The 19,525-nt window shown below is 36.2% G+C and overlaps 2 protein-coding genes across 3 annotated transcripts in view; both read right to left on the bottom strand.

The window, feature by feature from the left end:
• Positions 1-8,828, bottom strand: part of kdm5bb (lysine (K)-specific demethylase 5Bb) — a 33,278-nt gene extending 24,450 nt beyond the window's left edge. The window contains exons 1-5 of one of the 2 annotated variants that reach the window (XM_044129460.1): positions 8,447-8,828; positions 5,068-5,145; positions 4,598-4,720; positions 4,336-4,506; positions 2,816-2,872 (exon numbers count right to left, since the gene is read on the bottom strand). In XM_044129460.1, the coding sequence (XP_043985395.1) occupies positions 2,816-2,872; positions 4,336-4,506; positions 4,598-4,720; positions 5,068-5,145; positions 8,447-8,599 (582 nt within the window). In that variant the 5' untranslated portion in view covers positions 8,600-8,828. The remainder of the gene's footprint in view (positions 1-2,815; positions 2,873-4,335; positions 4,507-4,597; positions 4,721-5,067; positions 5,146-8,446) is intronic. The other variant, XM_044129468.1, reaches the window with a different exon arrangement.
• A 1,177-nt stretch (positions 8,829-10,005) lies between these two features.
• tuba5 (tubulin alpha 5) lies at positions 10,006-18,822 on the bottom strand. Its single transcript, XM_044129606.1, has 5 exons — positions 18,654-18,822; positions 16,784-17,009; positions 16,420-16,568; positions 14,646-15,326; positions 10,006-13,611 (listed from the first exon to the last, which is right to left on the bottom strand). Exons 1-5 carry the CDS (start codon positions 18,654-18,656, stop codon positions 13,324-13,326), a joined length of 1,347 nt encoding a protein of 448 aa, XP_043985541.1. The 5' UTR covers positions 18,657-18,822; the 3' UTR covers positions 10,006-13,323.
• Between the last annotated feature and the right edge of the window lie 703 nt (positions 18,823-19,525).

Here is a 19,525-nt window from a genome sequence, read left to right as displayed (position 1 = left end):
ATTAAGAAATTATTAGCTTAAAACAAAATCATATATCTTGCTTAAAATCTACTCATAATTATTTTTAATTCAAGTATTCTAAGATATTTTAACTAGAAACTGAACCAAAATTACTTAGGATTTTGTGTTTTTGCAGTAAATTGTATGATTTTACATTGTGATACTTTAAAAGTCAATTAGTGAACGTACTTGAGATAGGATAAATTAATTTTATAAATTAATTTTATATTTTTAGTTTATGAATATTTAATTTTGGGAAAATCTTCATAAACTGGATTTTTTTCCCCACCAATGGACTCCTGCGGTTTCCATAGTTCAGAGGGCGGCCATCTTGTTTGACAGCTTCTGTTTATTTGAACCTTGAATTCATGTCAACTCTACCATAACACATTACATACACGCTACAATTTTTCTTACAACTATGAGAATAAAGTCACAAAACTACAAAAATAAAATCGTACGGCAAAATAGTCTAAATAATACAGGAATAAAGAGTCAATATTACCAGAAAAAAGTTGGAATGTTAGAAGAATTAAGTAATAATTTTATGAGAACTCCAAGATGGAAAATAACAAAAAATAATAATAATGAGGAATGCAGGGCACCTTGTGAAGTTATACTTTAGTATCGGTTTTACAAATAAGGAAATATTTTAATACATCAGCATCAAATTTTCATCAGTAGCAGGACTTTAAAACTGAGGTGATCACATCAGATCCTGATAACCAGATGGAAACCTTTTCTCATTAAAACAACCTTTTCTCATTAAAACAACCTTTTCTCATTAAAACAACCTTTTCTCTTAACTTGAAGACGTTCTTCTCGGAAAATATTTCTTTATTTCACTAATACTATGGTTATATTCTCTTAAATTAACATTTATTCTCGCAGCCTGGCTATACAACTCAAAGAAGGGATGATTAAAATAAAATCCACTTTTTGAAAATAATTTTTTTCATTTGAAATTTTGTTTTTAGTACAGAAAGTGATTAAAAAAATGTTTTCTTTGAAAGCCATGTCGCTTGTCATATCAGGTACTAAATGTGGATGAAATGTATCACATGGTATTTGGCTGTGAAGCCAGAAGAAAGACGTGGTTAATGAGAGTTTGTCACCTCAAACAAGACAAACATGTCAAATCTAAAATAATTTCAGGCTTGTGCTGAGGCCTGGTTCACCTGGTGTTTAACTTTTCAGGTTTAATAAGTAACAAAGGAGGACGGATGATTCAAACAACGCTGAGCCAAACAAGATGAGATATTAACTTCTGGAAATTAAAAAAGTAAAATAAAATAGCAGCAAAAACAAAGTATTCACACAGCTTAACCTTTTTCACATTTTGTGACTTCACAACTTTGGAGTTCAATGTATTTTAAGTAATAATTATATAAGTATTATGTCGCAAACTGCAAAAACACAAAATCTAACCAAGTGTTTTTGGTCTAGTTTCTGGTGCAAATATCTTAGTAAACTTGAAATAAGAAAAACTAACTTATAAACGTAACTTTTCAGCACAATATAGGAGTTTGTTTTAAGTAAATAATTTCGTAATATTGATGAAGAAGTACTTGTTTTATTGGCAGATTATTTCACTTACAACATGGGACAATGTCTTGTTATAAGTGAAATAATCTACCAATGGAACTAGTACTTTTTTATTAATATTAAGGAATTAGTGATTTAAAACAAGCTCCTCTATCTTGCTGAAAAGTTACTTGTAAGTTAGCACATATGAAATAAGACAAAACTAAAATATTTGTACTAGAAACTAGACCAAAATACTTGGTAAGATTTAGTATTTTTGCTCTGTATGAATGAACAGGGATTCCAGAAACTCTTGGAAGCACCAATCTGATGGTTGAATAAGCTAAATAACAGATAAAGATCGACAAATATATTTTATTGTTGACCCCACATGTGTATTTACTCAATAATTTAGCAGACAAAAGGCTTTTTTTATTTAAAATGTTAATTTTGTCGATATACAGCTATGGAGAAAATTAAGAGCCCACTGCACTGAACTCCATTGAAAACCTCCTGGTTTTTCCTCCAAATATTGATCTCTGAACTCTTCCTGAGTTAAAACATTAGTATTGTTGTTTCTAAATGAATATGAACTTGTTTTCTTTGGATTATTTGAGGTCTGAAAGCACTGCATCTTCTTTGTTATTTTGACCGTTTCTCATTTTCTGCAAATAAATACTAAATTTCACAAACATGTCATCAGTAGTTCATAGAATAAAATACCAATGTTCATTTTACTCAAACAAATACTTATAAAGAGAAACGATCAGTTTAAGTAGTCTCTTAATTTTTTTCCAGAGCTGTATTTCGATTAAAATGCAATTAACTAAAACTTTAAATCAAGTCCCATCGCTACATTAAATGCAGTTAAAACACACTGACGTTTGCGGCTGAAACATGAGAAGTTCAACAGGTGTGAATACTTTTGCAAGTCTTTGTACATTACGGGCACCAGCTCCTCTGAGGGTTCAGACAACATGTGGACAGAAGGATGGATTTTATATTAACTGATATTTCAGCGTCAGAGTCTCTTTGTGCTTTCAAACAGTAAAACTCCTCCTCTTGTCTTTCTAAGAGTCAAGAACTCCACAAAGTTTTAACTTCTGATCTTGTTTCTGCCTGACACAGAAACAAAACCACAGTGGCTGCTGGATGCACGCGGTAACACTGAGGTGGCTTGAGAACAAATACAGCCGAGTCAAGCTGGAAGTATTGACTTCCACACAACGGCCACCCACACAGGACATGCATTTCAAGCTTTAGCAGCTTTGTAATCATCACTCAAACGTACCTTTTCAAGGTCAGGATCAGCCTCCAAACGCATCAGTTTGGAAGCTGGTTCTTGTGCCTGAGGCAAAAGAGAGCTTTGGTAATAAAACATTTTAGAGTGACCTGTCCAAGTGGCCACACAGAACCAATTCAAGTCAAATATCACAGAAGCTCTCTTTGTTTTTTACGGTGCAAATGCAGTTAAAGTCACAACGAGACACTAAACTACAAGAGGCTCCAGCGGCAGAGTGTACTAGTTCCTGCACTCTGAACTAATTATATTTATACAGAGAAGAAAAAAAGCACATTGACTTCGGTCACATTAGATTTATGCCACACATTCTCTTTGTATGTAGGATAATGTTGATACATAAAATGCTGGACAAATTATAATAGGGTAGGATGATTAAAAAGACAGACATTAAATCAGATTAAATTGATTTTACAACAGGAGATTTAACACTGGAAGTGGAAAACATTTTAAATATGTAAAATAAATAAACGAAACAACAGAAACAACAAATAGAATTAACTATGAAGTCTCTGTAAACAAAACTGTCCTTCAAAAAAATGCCTAGTTGAGACCAAAACACCAGACTGAACACTTTTGTCATCCAGTTTTTGATAGAAAATAACTTATGCAAATGGAAGTGATTGACTTTGTCTTAATTTATCATGTAATTAATTGATTTATTGCGACAGACTTAAGGGTTTGTACACTTTTCCCACCGTATAATTCAAGCATTTCTAAAAACAATTCCAGTTTTCTAGCATTTCCAATGCAAGATTTTGGAGTTGAAAGTAAAACAAATAAACTGAAGAAGACTGTTTCAGTTGTTCTAGATCAGAGGTAAAGTCAACTAAAATACAACAAAATTTTATGTCACATTAAATACTTTTCTGATTTTAACTGACCTAAAAACAAGAGAAGCTTAGTCTGACTTAACTTCAGACTTTCATATTACATGTATGAAAATATCTGGTTTCAACTGTAAGTAATGTTTTCCAAATTTAGGCTTTTAATCAAACGTAAGATTACACTTTAGTACAAAACAGTGCAGTTTGAATACGAAGCACTTTTAAGGATTTATACAGAAATCCAGCACTTTAAAAACCTTGAAAAAATTAATTGAAATTCAAGCACTTTCAAGCACCCTGTACATAAATCAAACCAGAATTTAAAAACTGTATTTTAGGTTTAAAATTAAATTAAATGTGACTTCTTAAATTTATCTGAGAGTCGCAGTGAGAGTGCAGGGACATGTGGAGTTAGGTGAATGGCAGACTTCTGCAGTTGGAGCCTACTTGACTAAATATCCACACTTTTAGTAACAAACCAAAAACTTAGAAATGCAGAAGTCAAAATTATCTTAAAAAAAACAATATCATACATTTTCCTCCAAAGCAAATCACCCAGAAATCTTTTGGATTCTGCTCGTTTCGTTTGTTTGTTGTTGTTTTTTTTAAACTTTTTTCACAAACAGCATCATTTCAGATGATGACTGCAGATTGCTGTCATGTCGATACATGCGTGCAACTCACCAGCAGGTTAGCTCCGCTCTGAAACAGATTGTAAGGATAGAGGATTCTTTCGTAATGCCCTCGCAGGTGTGAGCCGACGGCTTTGCCGGGAGAGAAGCCCATTTGAACTGCGATCTTGGTCCACCGTCTGTCCTGGCAGACGATGTCAAATCCCCCCTCATCTGCAACGAGCTGAAACGGCACAGAGTGATGTCAGCGGTGTCTGTTTCTGAACTCTGTGAGATATATCTGTCTGTGAATAACGAGAGGTGGAATAAACCACCTTGTTTAGCTTATACAAGTCCAAGATCTTCCTCTCCACATGAGGGATCTTCAGGGTACAACCCTGCAAATCCCAAAATTTGGCAATCTGGTCCAAAAAATTGAGCTTGACCCTCGTCTGTGCCTATAGACAAACAAAAGCAAACAAAAAATCTATATTTATTTCCTCCAAAATTACAGTGTGGGTCACCACACATTCTCTTTATATGTCGGATAATGTTGATACATAAAATGCTGGACAAATTATAATAGGGTAGGTTGATGAAAAAGACAGACATTAGTGACCTAAAGTATCTCTTTTAATAAAAAAAGCATTATCCTTTTACCAAAATTTTTTACCTTATGCTAAAAAACCCCAACATTTTTAAAGTACCTAAAATCTAAAAATAGACAAATGAATAAAAAACAAAAAGATGCAGAGACCGATAATAGTAAAATCACATCTGACATAATCTGAAAAACAAAACTCACCTCCAGCTCATTGAGCCGCTGGATGCGAGGGACAAAGTGAAGCTTGTCAACATCGCAGGCAAATGGTGGCTGCCAGTCCTGAAGAGCAACAATGACACATAAAGGAACATGGAGGTCATGATAGCTGGCAGCCTGCAGACGGGATTCACCCGTTCATCTTTACACCCAGCCCGAGGCGTAAACAAACAAAACTATCGCTTACATGTTTTTATGCTATTAAGAAAGAAGCAACTTTTGAATTTGCTCTGAATTGCAAACTTATAGGAATGTTACGCTAAGCTCTAACTCTAGGCTTTTTTTGGATTTAAATAATCGTATAGACAAAAATATTGATAGTTTATTGGTTATTTCAGCTGATAGAGAAAATAAACAATAATAATCGCCTAACACAATTTATTTCTGCCAATTTGTCCAGACCATTAAACAAACATAACTTGAATAAATACAAAATGCAGCTTTTAAAATTGAATTTTATTAATTAAAGTGACTAAAGCTATATGAATCAAACAAGCCTGATTAGGATTACATGTGTACATTTAGGAAATTACTTAATAGAACCTGTCTAGAAACATGAAGTAGGCTAAAAGAAGTCAAGAAGAATGCCCCAATCTAAACAGATTTAAGAGCAGGTGATTGTCTGGGGAAGGTCAAAAGGTCGTTTCTAAGGTTTTGGAGCTCCAGTGATTCTCAGTGAGAGTCATTATCGACAAATAAAGGACACATGAAACCCTTCCAGAGGTGGCCAGCCTATAAAAACTGCTCCGAGAGCAATCATCAACTCAACCAGGAAGTCACAAAAGAAAGCCAAACTACATCTAAAAAAACAGTGCAGGCCTCGCCTGCCTCAGTTAAGGTCAGAGTTCATGATTTAACAATAAGATAGAAAGAGACTGCTGGAGTCCAGGGAATAATTTTAGTGGACTGATGAGACAAAAGTGAAACTTTCCTGAAGGTTTCCATACCATTAAATCTGGAATAAAACTAACAATATTTCAGAAAAACCTTCAGACAGTCGTGTGGTGGCCGTAGTGTAATGCTCTGGGACTATTAAATGTAATGACTTGCTATAGGAAAACCTTACTCACCTATCTCAGGATACTCTACCCAGTGACAGTAACTTCACTGAATGAAGAATATACATATTCTAACTAAAAATACACCAGATGTAGACCTACTGTTTATGTTAAAGTGAGACATCCTGTTTATACACAAGCTTTGTTATCCAAATGTTATGTGGGGGTTAAGTGAAAACTGAAAGTATTTTACCTCGTTTGAACATAAATATGCATTACACACTGTAAATATTAGTTTCATAAGTTTTATACTGAAATATATTATTTGTAAAAGTGTTTATGCAGCTTGAATCTGTTTATTTGTAATAGTTATCTGAATTTTCTTTCCTTTTGGGCTTTAAAACAACAGAATTTACACATAACTAGAATTTTTCTGTCTGATTTTATAATTAAAGTATCAAATCATATGCTATGATCAGTTAATAATAATAATAATAATAATAATAATAATAATAATAATAATAATAATAATAATAATACATTTTATTTGTAGACGCCTTTCTCGACACTCAAGGTCACCTCAAGTACACATTACATTTGAAATGCTAATTTTATTTTACTAAATACTTTCTTATTCTTACTTGAATATTTCTTGAATGCTACTTTTTACTTTTACTTGAGTAAAAATATGCAGAAATAGTGGTTCTCTTATTTGAGTTTTTGGGCACTTTGTGCACATCTGCTTGTAGAAAAGTGAGACTTCCAGCTGCTTCCATTCACATTCACTTTATTTTACACAATATAATGTCATAAAGACTGTTTTGGTCAAAAACGAAATGCTACTCTTACGCAAGTACAAGTTTTGGGTCTTCTACTCACCTCTTACTTGATTTATGCAGCAGAACAATGATTGAAAGCACACGGCCAAGTCTAGCACTGAATGGCTAAACAAAAAAGTAGCTAAAGTTACGTAGCACCTGAGTCAAATCTCAGACTTATATCTGATTGAGATGCTGTGCCATAATTTTAAACAAGTTGTTCATGCTTTAAAACTTTCCGGTGTGGCTAAATTAAGACAATTCACAAAAAAAGAATGGGGCAATATTCTTCTACATAGTTGTCACCAGATTATTTGGATTAGTGACTGATTACTTTTTTTCCACAAAGGCTCAGAATGGTTCATCTAGCTTAAATGAAACCTTAACTTGAAAACCAACATGTTTTATTTACTCAGCTGATCTTCAACTGGTGTTAAAATCTGCGTAAGTGGGACAAAAACAATAAAAACGTAAGAAGTCTATATGGGAGGACATACTTTTTCACAACCTTGTAGATCATTTTGCAATGTAAACACTTCTTTTTTTTTTTAGAAAAAACAACAAATATATATCTATACAGTGTCAAAAACACCCAAAGTAACAAAATGAGCCCCAAGTTCTTTGCTTTAAGTCTGTAGCCAACATCCCCCACTGACAGACAAAATGGCCAGATGGAAGACTCAACTCAATAGTCCAGCTTACCACAAAGCCAACATGGAGGACAACACCCTTCAACACAGGCTCATACATGAACCCTGGCTGATTATGTGGTTGCTCATATTATCATAGCCTGCATCAATAAAATGTTTAGCAATATTGCGTTTTTAGCAATACTTCAAAGGTCATAACTTGATTTAGTAGGGAGGACTTTTTTCCTCCACTTTTCAAAAATCCATACTTAACAAGAACATCTTACATAACAGTTAAAATATTTACATATTAACGTGTGAATTAAAAATTAAACACACTCTGCGTCGGGTTTTTATTAGAAAGTGACCACGAAAGTGATGGGACTCACTCTGTGGATGCTCTTCAACTAAATGAATTAATAAATATGAAAGTCAGCTTCATGGCTTTAAGGCCATTAAAAGGACAAACACGGTAAAAGATGAAGCCAAATGTCATTAATTTTATTTTTATCATCCGCATTTTCTTGTTATGCTTTCAGAAGCCGAATAGCTTCCGCATAGCTGCTGGTGTCAAAGCTGATAGCCTCATTATGACAGGTATAGCTAAGGTTAGCCTGCCAGCAGAGAGGATCAATGACCGGACCACCACCGAGGCTTTATTGACCTCCGACTATAATCCGGATTTAACACCCCACAACAAACACACGACTGCTAGTACACCTCCACTAGATCAGTATATCTAGGTTAGGACAGGGTAAATGAGAAGAAGCTAACGGTTGCAGCACAAAGAATGAGGACCGTGGTGTGTATCCGCCATGTTGAACAGTCCCTTTAAATCCTAGCGCTCGGTCCATCTAAAGCCGAACTAACTCAGCATCCGCGCCCTCAGAAACCGAATAAAACAAGTCGGCGCACTCACCGGCGGCGGCCGGACTTTGCAGATCCCCGTCCTCTCTGCGATGGGCCGGATCTTGTTGATGAAAGCATAAGGATCTCGAAATTCTTCCCAGCTGGGCTCGAAGACCGGGCACTCCGGGGGAGGCTTGAACTCGTCCGGCCGAGGCAGGCTCATGGTCGTTCGGGACCCAGCGGAGTTGTGATTCAGGGGATCGGCGTGCTGCGGTCAGGCTGAAGGTGTTTGGGTTTTTTTTTGTCCTTTTTTTTTAATTAATTTTTTTTTATTATTTTTGTTCCGGTTATTCACCAGTCACAGTCGGCCTGCAGCGCGTCGACATCAACACGAGAGGAGGCAGATTACACTCTCACACACATCTAACCGAAACACATACACACACATCCACGCACAGTGAAGAGAATGTTCCAAGGCAGTGAGCACGTCCGCCTAAAAAACTAGACACCGCACTGTTCTACGTGATGCTCGGCAGATACATCACTCTCTGCAGTTTTGCACTGTAATAACTGCTGTATACGTGTGTTTAATTGTTTTGTAATGAACTTCCTTAAAAGAGTTTTTGACTTTATTCGTTGTAAATTGTAATAATGGAAAAGAATACATCAAGTTGTTTAGTAGTAGTGCGATGAAAGTAAAGTATTTTAGTAGGTTCATAATGCATTAGGCAACACCCAAACGTGAAAAAACGAGTCAGTTCCAAAGTCCTAAAATGTTACAAATAAAATATAATTAAAAACAACGCTTGATTAAATAAGGTAATCAAATCAGTTTCGAAATAACTAGTTGATAACAATGAAATTAAAGTTGTTTTAGTTTGAAACCCACCCACCCATAGGAAGAAATACCAAAGGTTTTCAGTTTGAACACTTCTCTTATTTCACTATTAGCATTCTTCACTAATATAAAGTGCCTTGCTTGTCCTTTTCACATTTCAAAAGAGGAAAATCTTAAAAGTGTGGTCTACATCTTTTGGGCTACTGTCCTGGATCCAAGTTAGATTGTTTGGAGTTTCTGTAAACATAGATTATTAAGTGCAGGAGGTCATAACTTTATGTAATTATATTTTAAATGTGGAAATTTTCATAAACTGTAAGCAGAAGATCATATTTAAGAAAAGTAAAGGCATAAAAGCATCTTATGTTTAATTAATACATGATGTGTTTCACTTATTGAATTGAGTTACTGAAATAAATGAACTTTTCAGTAACATTTTAATTTATTAGAAATTTTACCTGAGGCTCTGTCTATCTTCACATCAACTCTGATATGAAAACTGGTTTAGTATCCCTGTTATAAAACATTCCCACAGCATGATGCTACCACCACCATGTTTAACTGTGATATTCAGCTTTTCTCTCATCTGGTTAGATCACTTTCTTCCACGTTTGTTGAGTTTTATGCACAGTTTGTAGGAAACTGATTACTTTGTTACAAAAAAAAAAACACAAAAAAATGTTTTGCAGACATAGATGATGATAATATATATTAAACTAACACCAATTCATTCTTTTATCCAGTAGTAGGCCCTATATGTGAACATAAACTAATTGTAAATGAGTCAGTAATAATACAAATGTTTTTTTATTTTGAATTACAAAGTGGCTTTATTACTGAGTAATAAAAAATATGTTTAATTGAAATTATGCATCGTGGCTTTACTCTACTTTCACTTTTAAAACATGTACATCATTCAAGATGTGTTCACATGACCTTAGTACTTCAAATGGATATTTTTACACACATTTTTTACTTGGATACAGTTTGGATGGTAGATTGTTTCCTGTGGATTCTTGATTTTCGTCATTACACGATCAGCCAACCAGGCGACGCCTTTTCATGAGTGTAAAATCTATGTAATACACCAGCAGATGTAACGACTCCCAACTTTTCCTCCACTTCGTCAATAACCTGAAACTGGCAGCTGGTGACAACACACAGTAATGGCGTATCGATTCATAAAGGGAGGTAATTAAAACACATGCATTGGGATACAAGTAATTTGAATAATAAAAAAAGATGTTATATGTTTACATTCTCGCGGATGGATCTTGAGCAGGTGATACCTCAGAGGCTGGCCGGGACTCGTTGTTTAAATAGCCAGAGTGGGAAGTTTGATTGGTTGTTCCTCACAAACGGTTGGAAACATCTGCCGCCGAACAGCAGAACAACCACAGACATGTTTTCCAGTTACAAAGCAGTTGGTTGGCTTAAACACACAAGATATTTCATGAATGTACACAAGACTTCCTGTAATTTGACAGGACTTTATTTTGTGTGTGTTATTTGATTAAAAATAAAAAAGTTCATAATAATGATGAGTTTAAAAGAACCACCAAACTGATTGAGTCTTTCTTGTGACTTGTCAAACATATCAAAAGAGTCAGCTCAGTGGATTCAGTCAGTCTCTTCCTGTCCTTTCAGACTGATTCCATTATGTTCAGGTCAGAGCTCACCATCTGCACACATTCCTCCCAAATGTCCCATGTTAAATCTTCCTAAATATCCCATGTTAAATCCTCCCAAATGTCCCATATTAAATCGTCCCAAATGTCCCATATTAAATCCTCCTAAATGTCCCATTGTAAATCCTCCCAAATGTCCACACAGTGGATCTTTCTGGAAAGTGGGTTTCTTATCACATCTGGCACAAAACTACCACAGACTTTCAGATAAATAACACCATAACAACAGGTAAATGTGATAGCAGTGATGGTTTGGGGTTGCATTGCTGCTTTTTAATGACTTGCTGTGATTGGGTGAACTGAACAAACACTACATCCATGGGAAAGTATGAAGGGAAAATCTTCTGCTGCCTATAAAGAACACAAAGGCCCATCTGAAACTCTGCCTTGTTAATTCACAAAAGGTTTTTGTGGGGAAAATGCTAAGATGACCAAGAAAACCAAGAAGGGACTTTTTGGAAAGTGTGTATTCAATTACATCTGGTATAAAACTAAGACAACATGTTAGAAAAAGAAAATTGTACAGACAGTAGGACAAGTAGTGTAATGGTCTGAGGGTCAGGTGTAATGGCAGAACCATGAAAGATAAAAATGTAAATCCCCCAGGAGAATGGCTGGCCATCAGTACAAGACTATAACCTCAAACATACTTTGGTTAAGCAGCAACACAATGATCTAAAGCCAACAAAAACCAAAATATAAGTCGCAAATTCGAGTGTCAAGATGTGGAATCATCTGAAACAGATTGCTCATACCCAAAAACTCTCCAATCCAGCTGAAATGCAACAAATTTACCAAACAGGGAGTATCAAATCCCACCACACAAATGTAAAAAAAAAGACTCATCGCCACTTACTGAAAACACCTAAAAGCAGGGTGCCATAACCAATAATCATAACCAAACTAGATAAGGGAGAAATTACTGCTCTTTTTTCATTATGGTTTGTTTAAATTTAATCTTAAAATCTATGTTATGTATGAGATTTTATAATTTATTATCTTTTAAAGTATAAACTAGTAAATCACATCACACCTACAAATGTTGTTGTTAATACTTACCACTTGTCCCCATGAAAATAAACAATAAAGAAAGAAGAAAAGAAACAAGGGAAGCATTTAACACCCACAGCTAGGAAAAAAAAGGAGCAGTATAACTTTTTTTTAAACAAAAGTTTCCTTTTCTGTTAAAAGAGGAAACTGTGACATAAAACTGATCATAACAAGAAACATTCTCTTTTTAACTAATGTTTTTTGGTATTGATTTAACAAGTTTTAAATATAGTCAAAACCAAAATATGCTCTTGTTTAAATGAGAATGGTCATGTCTAGAATGGTGTTTTTAAAATGGAAGCCACCAGAGGGCGATAGGGTACCTCAGAAAGCTAGAGGGAAACAGAAAAATTTGATTTTTTTAATCACAAATTCTTAATAATATTTTTAGCTTAAAATATAATCTATTTTTAAAAAATTAAAAAACATAAATTAAAATAATTTATTTAAATGTTTACCGTTCTCATCTCTGATTGGCTGCCAGTTAAAGTTTCAAGCTGCTTTGCTCGTTAAGCTAGCAAGCGCGAAATGGAAAGGTCTATCTGCAAAAACAGTAAGAACTCATGACCAACTAAAATTAGAAGGTATGAGGCAGCATTTATGTTAAATTAATGTAATAGTTATTGAATAGGAAATATATATGAGAAAAGTTCCTATTTCTTTAAATATTCTGCAGCACTGTCTGTGGGTTTGCAAAAAGTGGTGATCCCCCAGAAGCTAATTGTGTTTATGGGGCTGTATTGAAAAATTTTGGAAACTCTTGATCTAGAAGAAAGAGTAAGAAGCTATAAGGTGGATGTATTTTTAAATCTTCTTATCACAAGAGATACTGCTTTTGCATTAACGTCTTAGCCGTGGCAGTTAAGCGGAGTTAAGAGATTTTTTCCATCGTCAATAAATAAATTCATTAAAAATAACTTTTTGTATCCATTTAAGTTGAATTAGTCTAAAATTAAACTTGTTTGACAATTTAAATGTGATATAAAAGCAAAAAGAAGAAATTAAAAAAGAGAGGTAGTACATACTTTCCCCCTCAAAAAACAGATTTAATACCAAAGTAATGTGTAACAGTGTTGTAGGTTTTAAACTATGAAGTATCTTGTGTGGTTTTAGTTTAAGTTTTCTAGAATTTCTGAATGAGACTTACAATAGTGGGATTAGAAGTAAATGATGAAGCTAGCACCTTACTTAAGCAGCATTTAATTGTGTTCCTGCAAAACAAATTTAATTTCAGTTAATTTCAAAGTACATTTAAAATCCGGTTTCATTTTGTGCCTTCTCAAACAACAGGCTTGGAAAAGTAATACTCTACAAGGCTCTAATAGTTTCTATTTAGCTCCAGCTTGGAAAATATTTAGAAATATCTGGATATTAAACTTCTTCATCTTCAGAGTCGGAGCTCATCCGACCCAGTTCTTCGTAATCTTTTTCCAAACAGGCAAGGTCCTCTCTGGCTTCTGCAAACTCCCCCTCCTCCATGCCTTCGCCCACGTACCAGTGAACGAACGCACGCTTGGCGTACATGAGGTCGAACTTGTGGTCGAGGCGGGACCAGGCCTCTGCGATGGCGGTGGTGTTGCTCAGCATGCACACCGCCCTTTGGACACTGGCCAGGTCTCCGCCGGGCACCGCAGTCGGAGGCTGGTAATTAATGCCCACCTGTTGATGGGAAGACAACATTTACAAAAGATCTGAAATCACATTTCTGATATTTATAGTAGTGAAAAGTTCTTCCATGTTTCTTAATAAAGAACTATAATTGTCTAGACTCAAGGTCTAAGAGTTTCCAGTCCTTCAAAAATAAAAACATGAAAATTAATGAGTTTCCAGGCTTTGAAAGAATGACACAAGGAAATAGGACATAAAGGACAGGAAGCAAGGAAAAGCAGGAAAAGGGAGGACTCAAAGCAAGGAATGGAGGTAGGATGAAATCAAGAAAAGAAAGGATGGAATAATGCAAGGAAGGACACATGGATGGTAGGACACATTGAAGGAAGGACAAGGTAGGAACGTAGGTGGGACAAGAATGGAAGGACGGGGAGGAAGAATGACAAGGCAGCAATGGTAGTATGACACAACTAAGGAACAGAGGTAGGACACAGAAGGTAGAGTGAAGAAAAGTAAGAATGACAAGGCAGTAATAGAGGAAGAACACAAGAAAGAAATCAACAATGCGAGGAACAAATAGAAGTAGACCAGGAAGGAATTAAGGTTGGACACAAGGAAGGAATAAAGGTAGGAGACAACTAAGTAATGAAGGTAAGATGTCTACCTTCATTCCTTTCTTGCAACAAGGAAGGTATTGTTCCTTGCAAGGAAGGAATGCAGGTAGGTCAAGGATGCAAGGACACAAGGAAGGAAGGCAGGATAGTGAAGTAAAGGAATAATGATAAGACTGTAATAGAGGATAGAAAGAAAGATGGAAGGATACTAGGAAGGAAGGAAAGAATGAATGAAGGAATGCAGAAAGGAAGTATAAGGAAAAAGGTATAAAAAGGAAGGAAGGAATGAAATAAGGAAATCAAGTGGGATGAAGGAAGCATAAAGCAAAAAATGAAGAGAAGAAATGAAGGATACAAGGAAGAAAGGACAAAAAGGAAGGACAGACAGAGATGAGACATGAAACAAAGTTGGAAAAAAAAAAATTTCCATACTTTTTGTTTTATTTCTAAGCTTAGTCCTGTGGAGCTAACCTTAAAGCCAGTGGGGCACCAGTCAACAAACTGGATGGAGCGTCTGGTCTTTATACTAGCTATGGCGGCGTTCACATCCTTTGGGACAACATCCCCTCTGTACAGCATGCAGCACGCCATGTACTTGCCGCGACGAGGGTCACACTTCACCATCTGATTGGTTGGTTCGAAGCAGGAGCTGGTGATCTCCGCCACTGTCAGCTGCTCGTGATAGGCCTTCTCAGCCGAGATGATGGGCGAGTAGGTAACCAGCGGGAAGTGGACGCGTGGAAACGGGACCAAGTTGGTCTGGAACTCCGTCAGGTCAACGTTGAGAGCCCCATCAAAGCGAAGCGAGGCGGTGATTGAGGAAACGATCTGACCGATCAGCCTGTTGAGGTTGATGTAACCGGGAGTCTCGATGTCCATATTACGGTGGCAGATGTCGTAGATTGCCTCGTTGTCCACCATGAAGGCACAGTCAGAGTGCTCCAAGGTGGTGTGGGTGGTCAGGATGGCGTTGTAGGGTTCCACCACCGCAGTGGAAACCTGGGGCGCTGGGTAGACGGCAAACTCCAGCTTGGATTTTTTGCCGTAGTCCAGTGAGAGACGCTCCATTAGGAGGGAGGTGAAGCCGGAGCCAGTGCCCCCTCCAAAGCTGTGAAAGACGAGGAAACCCTGCAGGCCTGTGCACTGATCCGTCTGAGAAGATAAAGGCAGTAGAGGGTAAAAAGTACGGCCAATCTTTCAGGAGTATCAGTAGGTAAAATAAAATACTTGAACTTTTTTACATTTTATCTTGTTGGAAACCTCAACATGTCCTATGCTTCTTTGAACATGTTTGGATAGGTTTATGGGCTATAAAATACTTGTTCATTACATTGTTTGCTCTAAATTATTGTTAGGCTGCATTCACACTGCAGTCTGAAGTGACCCAACTCCGATTTTTTGTCAAATCAGATTTTTTTGCCGTGGCCATTCACTCTTCCAAATATATGCAACCGGATGTGATCTCCAGTGTGAATGGGCAAACGACCTGAAAGTGTCCCGTATGCACAGTAGAGGGCGCAACAACGTCTGCATTCTCAGTGTTTTGCCAATCGCCATAAAAAGAAGTGCTCAGTGTTTGCAGAAGTAAACATGGATGCTAAGGGTGGAGGATAGCTTATTAACAACTTAATCCTCATTACAGTCTGTCATGGTTGTTTTTCTTAGGGTTGGGGTTATGTTTGTCGAGTACCAATGACGTTCAGGTCAGATGAATGTGACCTGAACGTTAGGTCACATTTGAATTGGATACGTATGGGATACCCAAGTGGCCTGGGTCGCATTCGAAAAGAATCCGACCTGTGTTGTTCAGACTGTCATGAAAAGATCAAATACGGGTCGCATTACGTCAAACATTTTTACTTTTAAGCAGTTATGAGGCAAAGTGGTGGAACATTATACTGCTGCTGTGCAAATTAACTCAGCAGGTTGTTGCTAGGTAACCAAAGAATGAATGAGTTGCTAGGTAATCAAAGAATGAATGAGTTGCTAGGTAACCAAAGAATGAATGAGTTGCTAGGTAACCAAAGAATGAATGAGTTAGGTGATGCCACCAAGCTCCCTTAGCTGGCTAAAGCCTTTCCTCTGCCTACATCTTCCAGAATGCTATGCAGTTCTAGAAAGGAGTTCAGTCAATGTTCTATATATTGAATATTCTATCAAATGTATCATCTATTGATACTGATCACATGTCTATTACAATGTATTGATGTATTGTCCAGCCCTACTCCCACATTTAATTACTGACCATTTTCCGGACGCGCTCCATGACTCCATCGATGATCTCCTTCCCGACGGTGTAATGTCCTCGAGCGTAGTTGTTGGCTGCGTCCTCCTTTCCAGAGATCAGCTGCTCAGGATGGAAGAGCTCTCTGTACTTCCCAACCCTCACTTCGTCTGGAGAGAAAAATTTAATTCAGAAAAGGCAGAATCTAACTGGATGTCTGTTTTAGTTTTCATTTCAGCTGGCTGCTTTAACCATGGGTAAATGTCTGCAAAAAAACCCCCCCTCAGAACATTTATACAAAGAAGGAACTTGCAAATCAGACTTTTGACAGGAAGTGAAAATTAAAATTAGTTTAATACTTTTAGGACTGTAAGGATCTGCTCACCGATCACTGTGGGCTCCAGGTCGACGAAGAGCGCTCTGGGAACGTGACGACCAAAACTCCCAGTGTTGAAGAAAGTGTTGAACGGATCTTCACGGCAATTCGGAGCTACAGGACCGTTCAGGAAAACGCCATCAGGACCGACACCATGCTCCAGGCAGAACAGCTCCCAGCATGCATTTCCAGTCTGAACGCCTGCCTGGCCTACGTGGATGGAGATGCACTCTCTCTGTGGAGGAAAAGGTAAAGAAGATGAATGTTTCCAGCAGCAAAAGACAGAAAAAAGACAAATCAGTCACTTCCAACACAAACACTTAAGAATAAGGATATTAATGGGCAACTAATAACTGCTTCATAATCACCAAAAGACGAGTAATATAAAAATTAATAAAACCACGTGTTGTCCTGAGGAAGCAAATATACTAAATATTAAATCAAGGTAAAGAAAGGTGCAATAAAAACTAAAATCTTACAATTGTCAAACGTATTTAATGTAAAATTTTTTTTTTAAAGGAAATACTTATATATTTTAATGTAGATATAATTATTACAAATTTTATGTTTATATATAAAATAAATTTAAAAAGGAATTTTTTTAAAAAATGATAATTTTCTTATTTATTTGAATTGTGTGTTTGGATTTAATTAAAATAAGCACGCAAAGAAAATTTAAGCAGGCATTACGGAATATTTTGAAACACAAATGTCAAATGTACCAAAAATTGTACATAAGTACCGGTAAGAGTATGGCTACTTTAAAAATATTTTTGCTCGAGTAAAAGTAAAAAGTAGCGGTCCAGGAAATCACTCAATAAAAAGAGCACTTGACCGTTTCATCATAACGCCTGATTTTATACTGCATTTAAATATGTTAGACAAAAACAAAGTCTAAAATTATGTGCAAATTCTGATACTTTAACAACAGAAATGAAAAACATATTATAATTTGGGACAACACTGTAAATTCAGGGAGAAGGAAACACTTCAACCTACTAAACAAATACTTACAGTAGGTAGTGTGTGTATTTATGTTAGAACAAGGTTAGGTAATTTTTAGTACTTACTAGATTTTCTTGACCTTCAAATACATAACAGAAAATAACAAGAAAAACAAAGCTTGTGTATAAAGAAGAGGTCCCACTCTAGCATAAACTCTAGGAGTGTTTTCTTGTCTTGTGAATTTTGGTTAAAATGTTTGTTGATGATGAAGTTACTCATGGTAATTAGAGTATTCAGAAACTTTATTCAAGTAAAAGTAAAAAGTATTGTGTTCTAAAACTCCTCCTAAATGAGATTGTTTTCAAAAAAGTTACTCAAGTAAATGCAACTGAGTAAGTACAACTAGTTACCACCTCTGATTGGAATTACATAAATAAACTGAATTGAATTAATTTTAGATGGGCCTTTTCGCTAATTTATGTACAAACATTTTTAAGTTGTAAAAACAAATGGCATTCAGTAATTTGGATTAAAAAATGTCAATCAGTGTTAAACTGTCAGACAGTTTTTTTTAAAAGAAAAAAGGTCGAGCCCAGACCAGCTTTATTACAGCAACAGTCAGCAGTCTGATGTTTTTCTAAGCGCTTCCAGCAGCCGTGTTTCAACATGCTGAGAATTTGATGTTGTCTCTGCTGGAGGGAGAACATCCCATTAGATGATTTGTCACTGTTGAATGATATTTGTAAGATAAACAACCAGACTGAAAAGGATTAAAACGTAAATAGTTTTCTCCTCATACTTGCATATTCACTAGTGAAGTGTAGTGTTGGTGTCATTATATTTTCAGATTGGATCAAATATGACATATTGCAACCAGATAATTCAGTGAAAATAAACAGAAGAATGATGCATTTAAAAAAAAAAAAAATCTTACCATGTTGATAGATGGAGGTGATGAAAGAAAACTATTTTGCAGACAGTGAAGTTCCCCTGTAACGTCCCGGGACGCGTCTCATCCTACTCGGCGCGGCGTTGTGTGTCGCTTTTTATTTTAGGCTTCAGGAGGAGGGAGCAGATGGATGGAGGGAGGGAACGACATCATTCCACTTCTCGCACACAAAGCGCCGTTTTGGTCACGTTTAAGGCTTGCTGTCACTTGCAGACGTCAGGAAAAATACGCAGAACTTCGCTTTTGTTCGTGGAAGTGTCTGAAATCCTCATTCATTACCAAACTTTGCGTCAGAAAAGCTTGATGGACGGGAATCGGAAAAAAAATCAAATATCTGAATTTGATGTAATAGTTTGGAGTTTCCGTTAATTTAAGCAGTTATAAAAAAAATATGGAGTTTTAACTTTTTTTTGTATTTACAGTACAGACCAAATGTTTTGACACACTTTCTAATTGAATTCAATGAGAAGGTGTTTTGGTCTGTACTGTATATTAAAATAGCGTTATGGGAAAAGAAAAAGAGTCATAGCTCTCAAGCTGTTGAATACTTAACCAGAAAACCATTTTTCAGTTTATTGAAGATTTATCAGAGCTCAAATATTAAATGCGGAGTACTACAAGGCTCAGTGTTGGGGCCTAAACTTTTTAATTAGGTTCCAACATTAATTGGGACCTAATTAGTGTCGGGACATTTAATGCTTTTAACTCCACATTTAAACCTAAACCTTTTAATCTATACATTGATGAGATTGATAAAGTATCAACTACATATTTTTATTTGCTGGAACTTATTCATTTCGCCTCTTTTGGGGCAAAACCTTAGAGAACTTCAACACTGAGAAAACTCGCCAAGTCCT

This window comes from Gambusia affinis, linkage group LG01 (genome assembly GCF_019740435.1).
Source record: "Gambusia affinis linkage group LG01, SWU_Gaff_1.0, whole genome shotgun sequence".
In the NCBI taxonomy this organism is placed as follows: Eukaryota; Metazoa; Chordata; class Actinopteri; order Cyprinodontiformes; family Poeciliidae; genus Gambusia; species Gambusia affinis.
The sequence above is the reverse complement of the archived record's forward strand: the minus strand, read 5'-3'. Positions and strand labels throughout refer to the sequence as shown.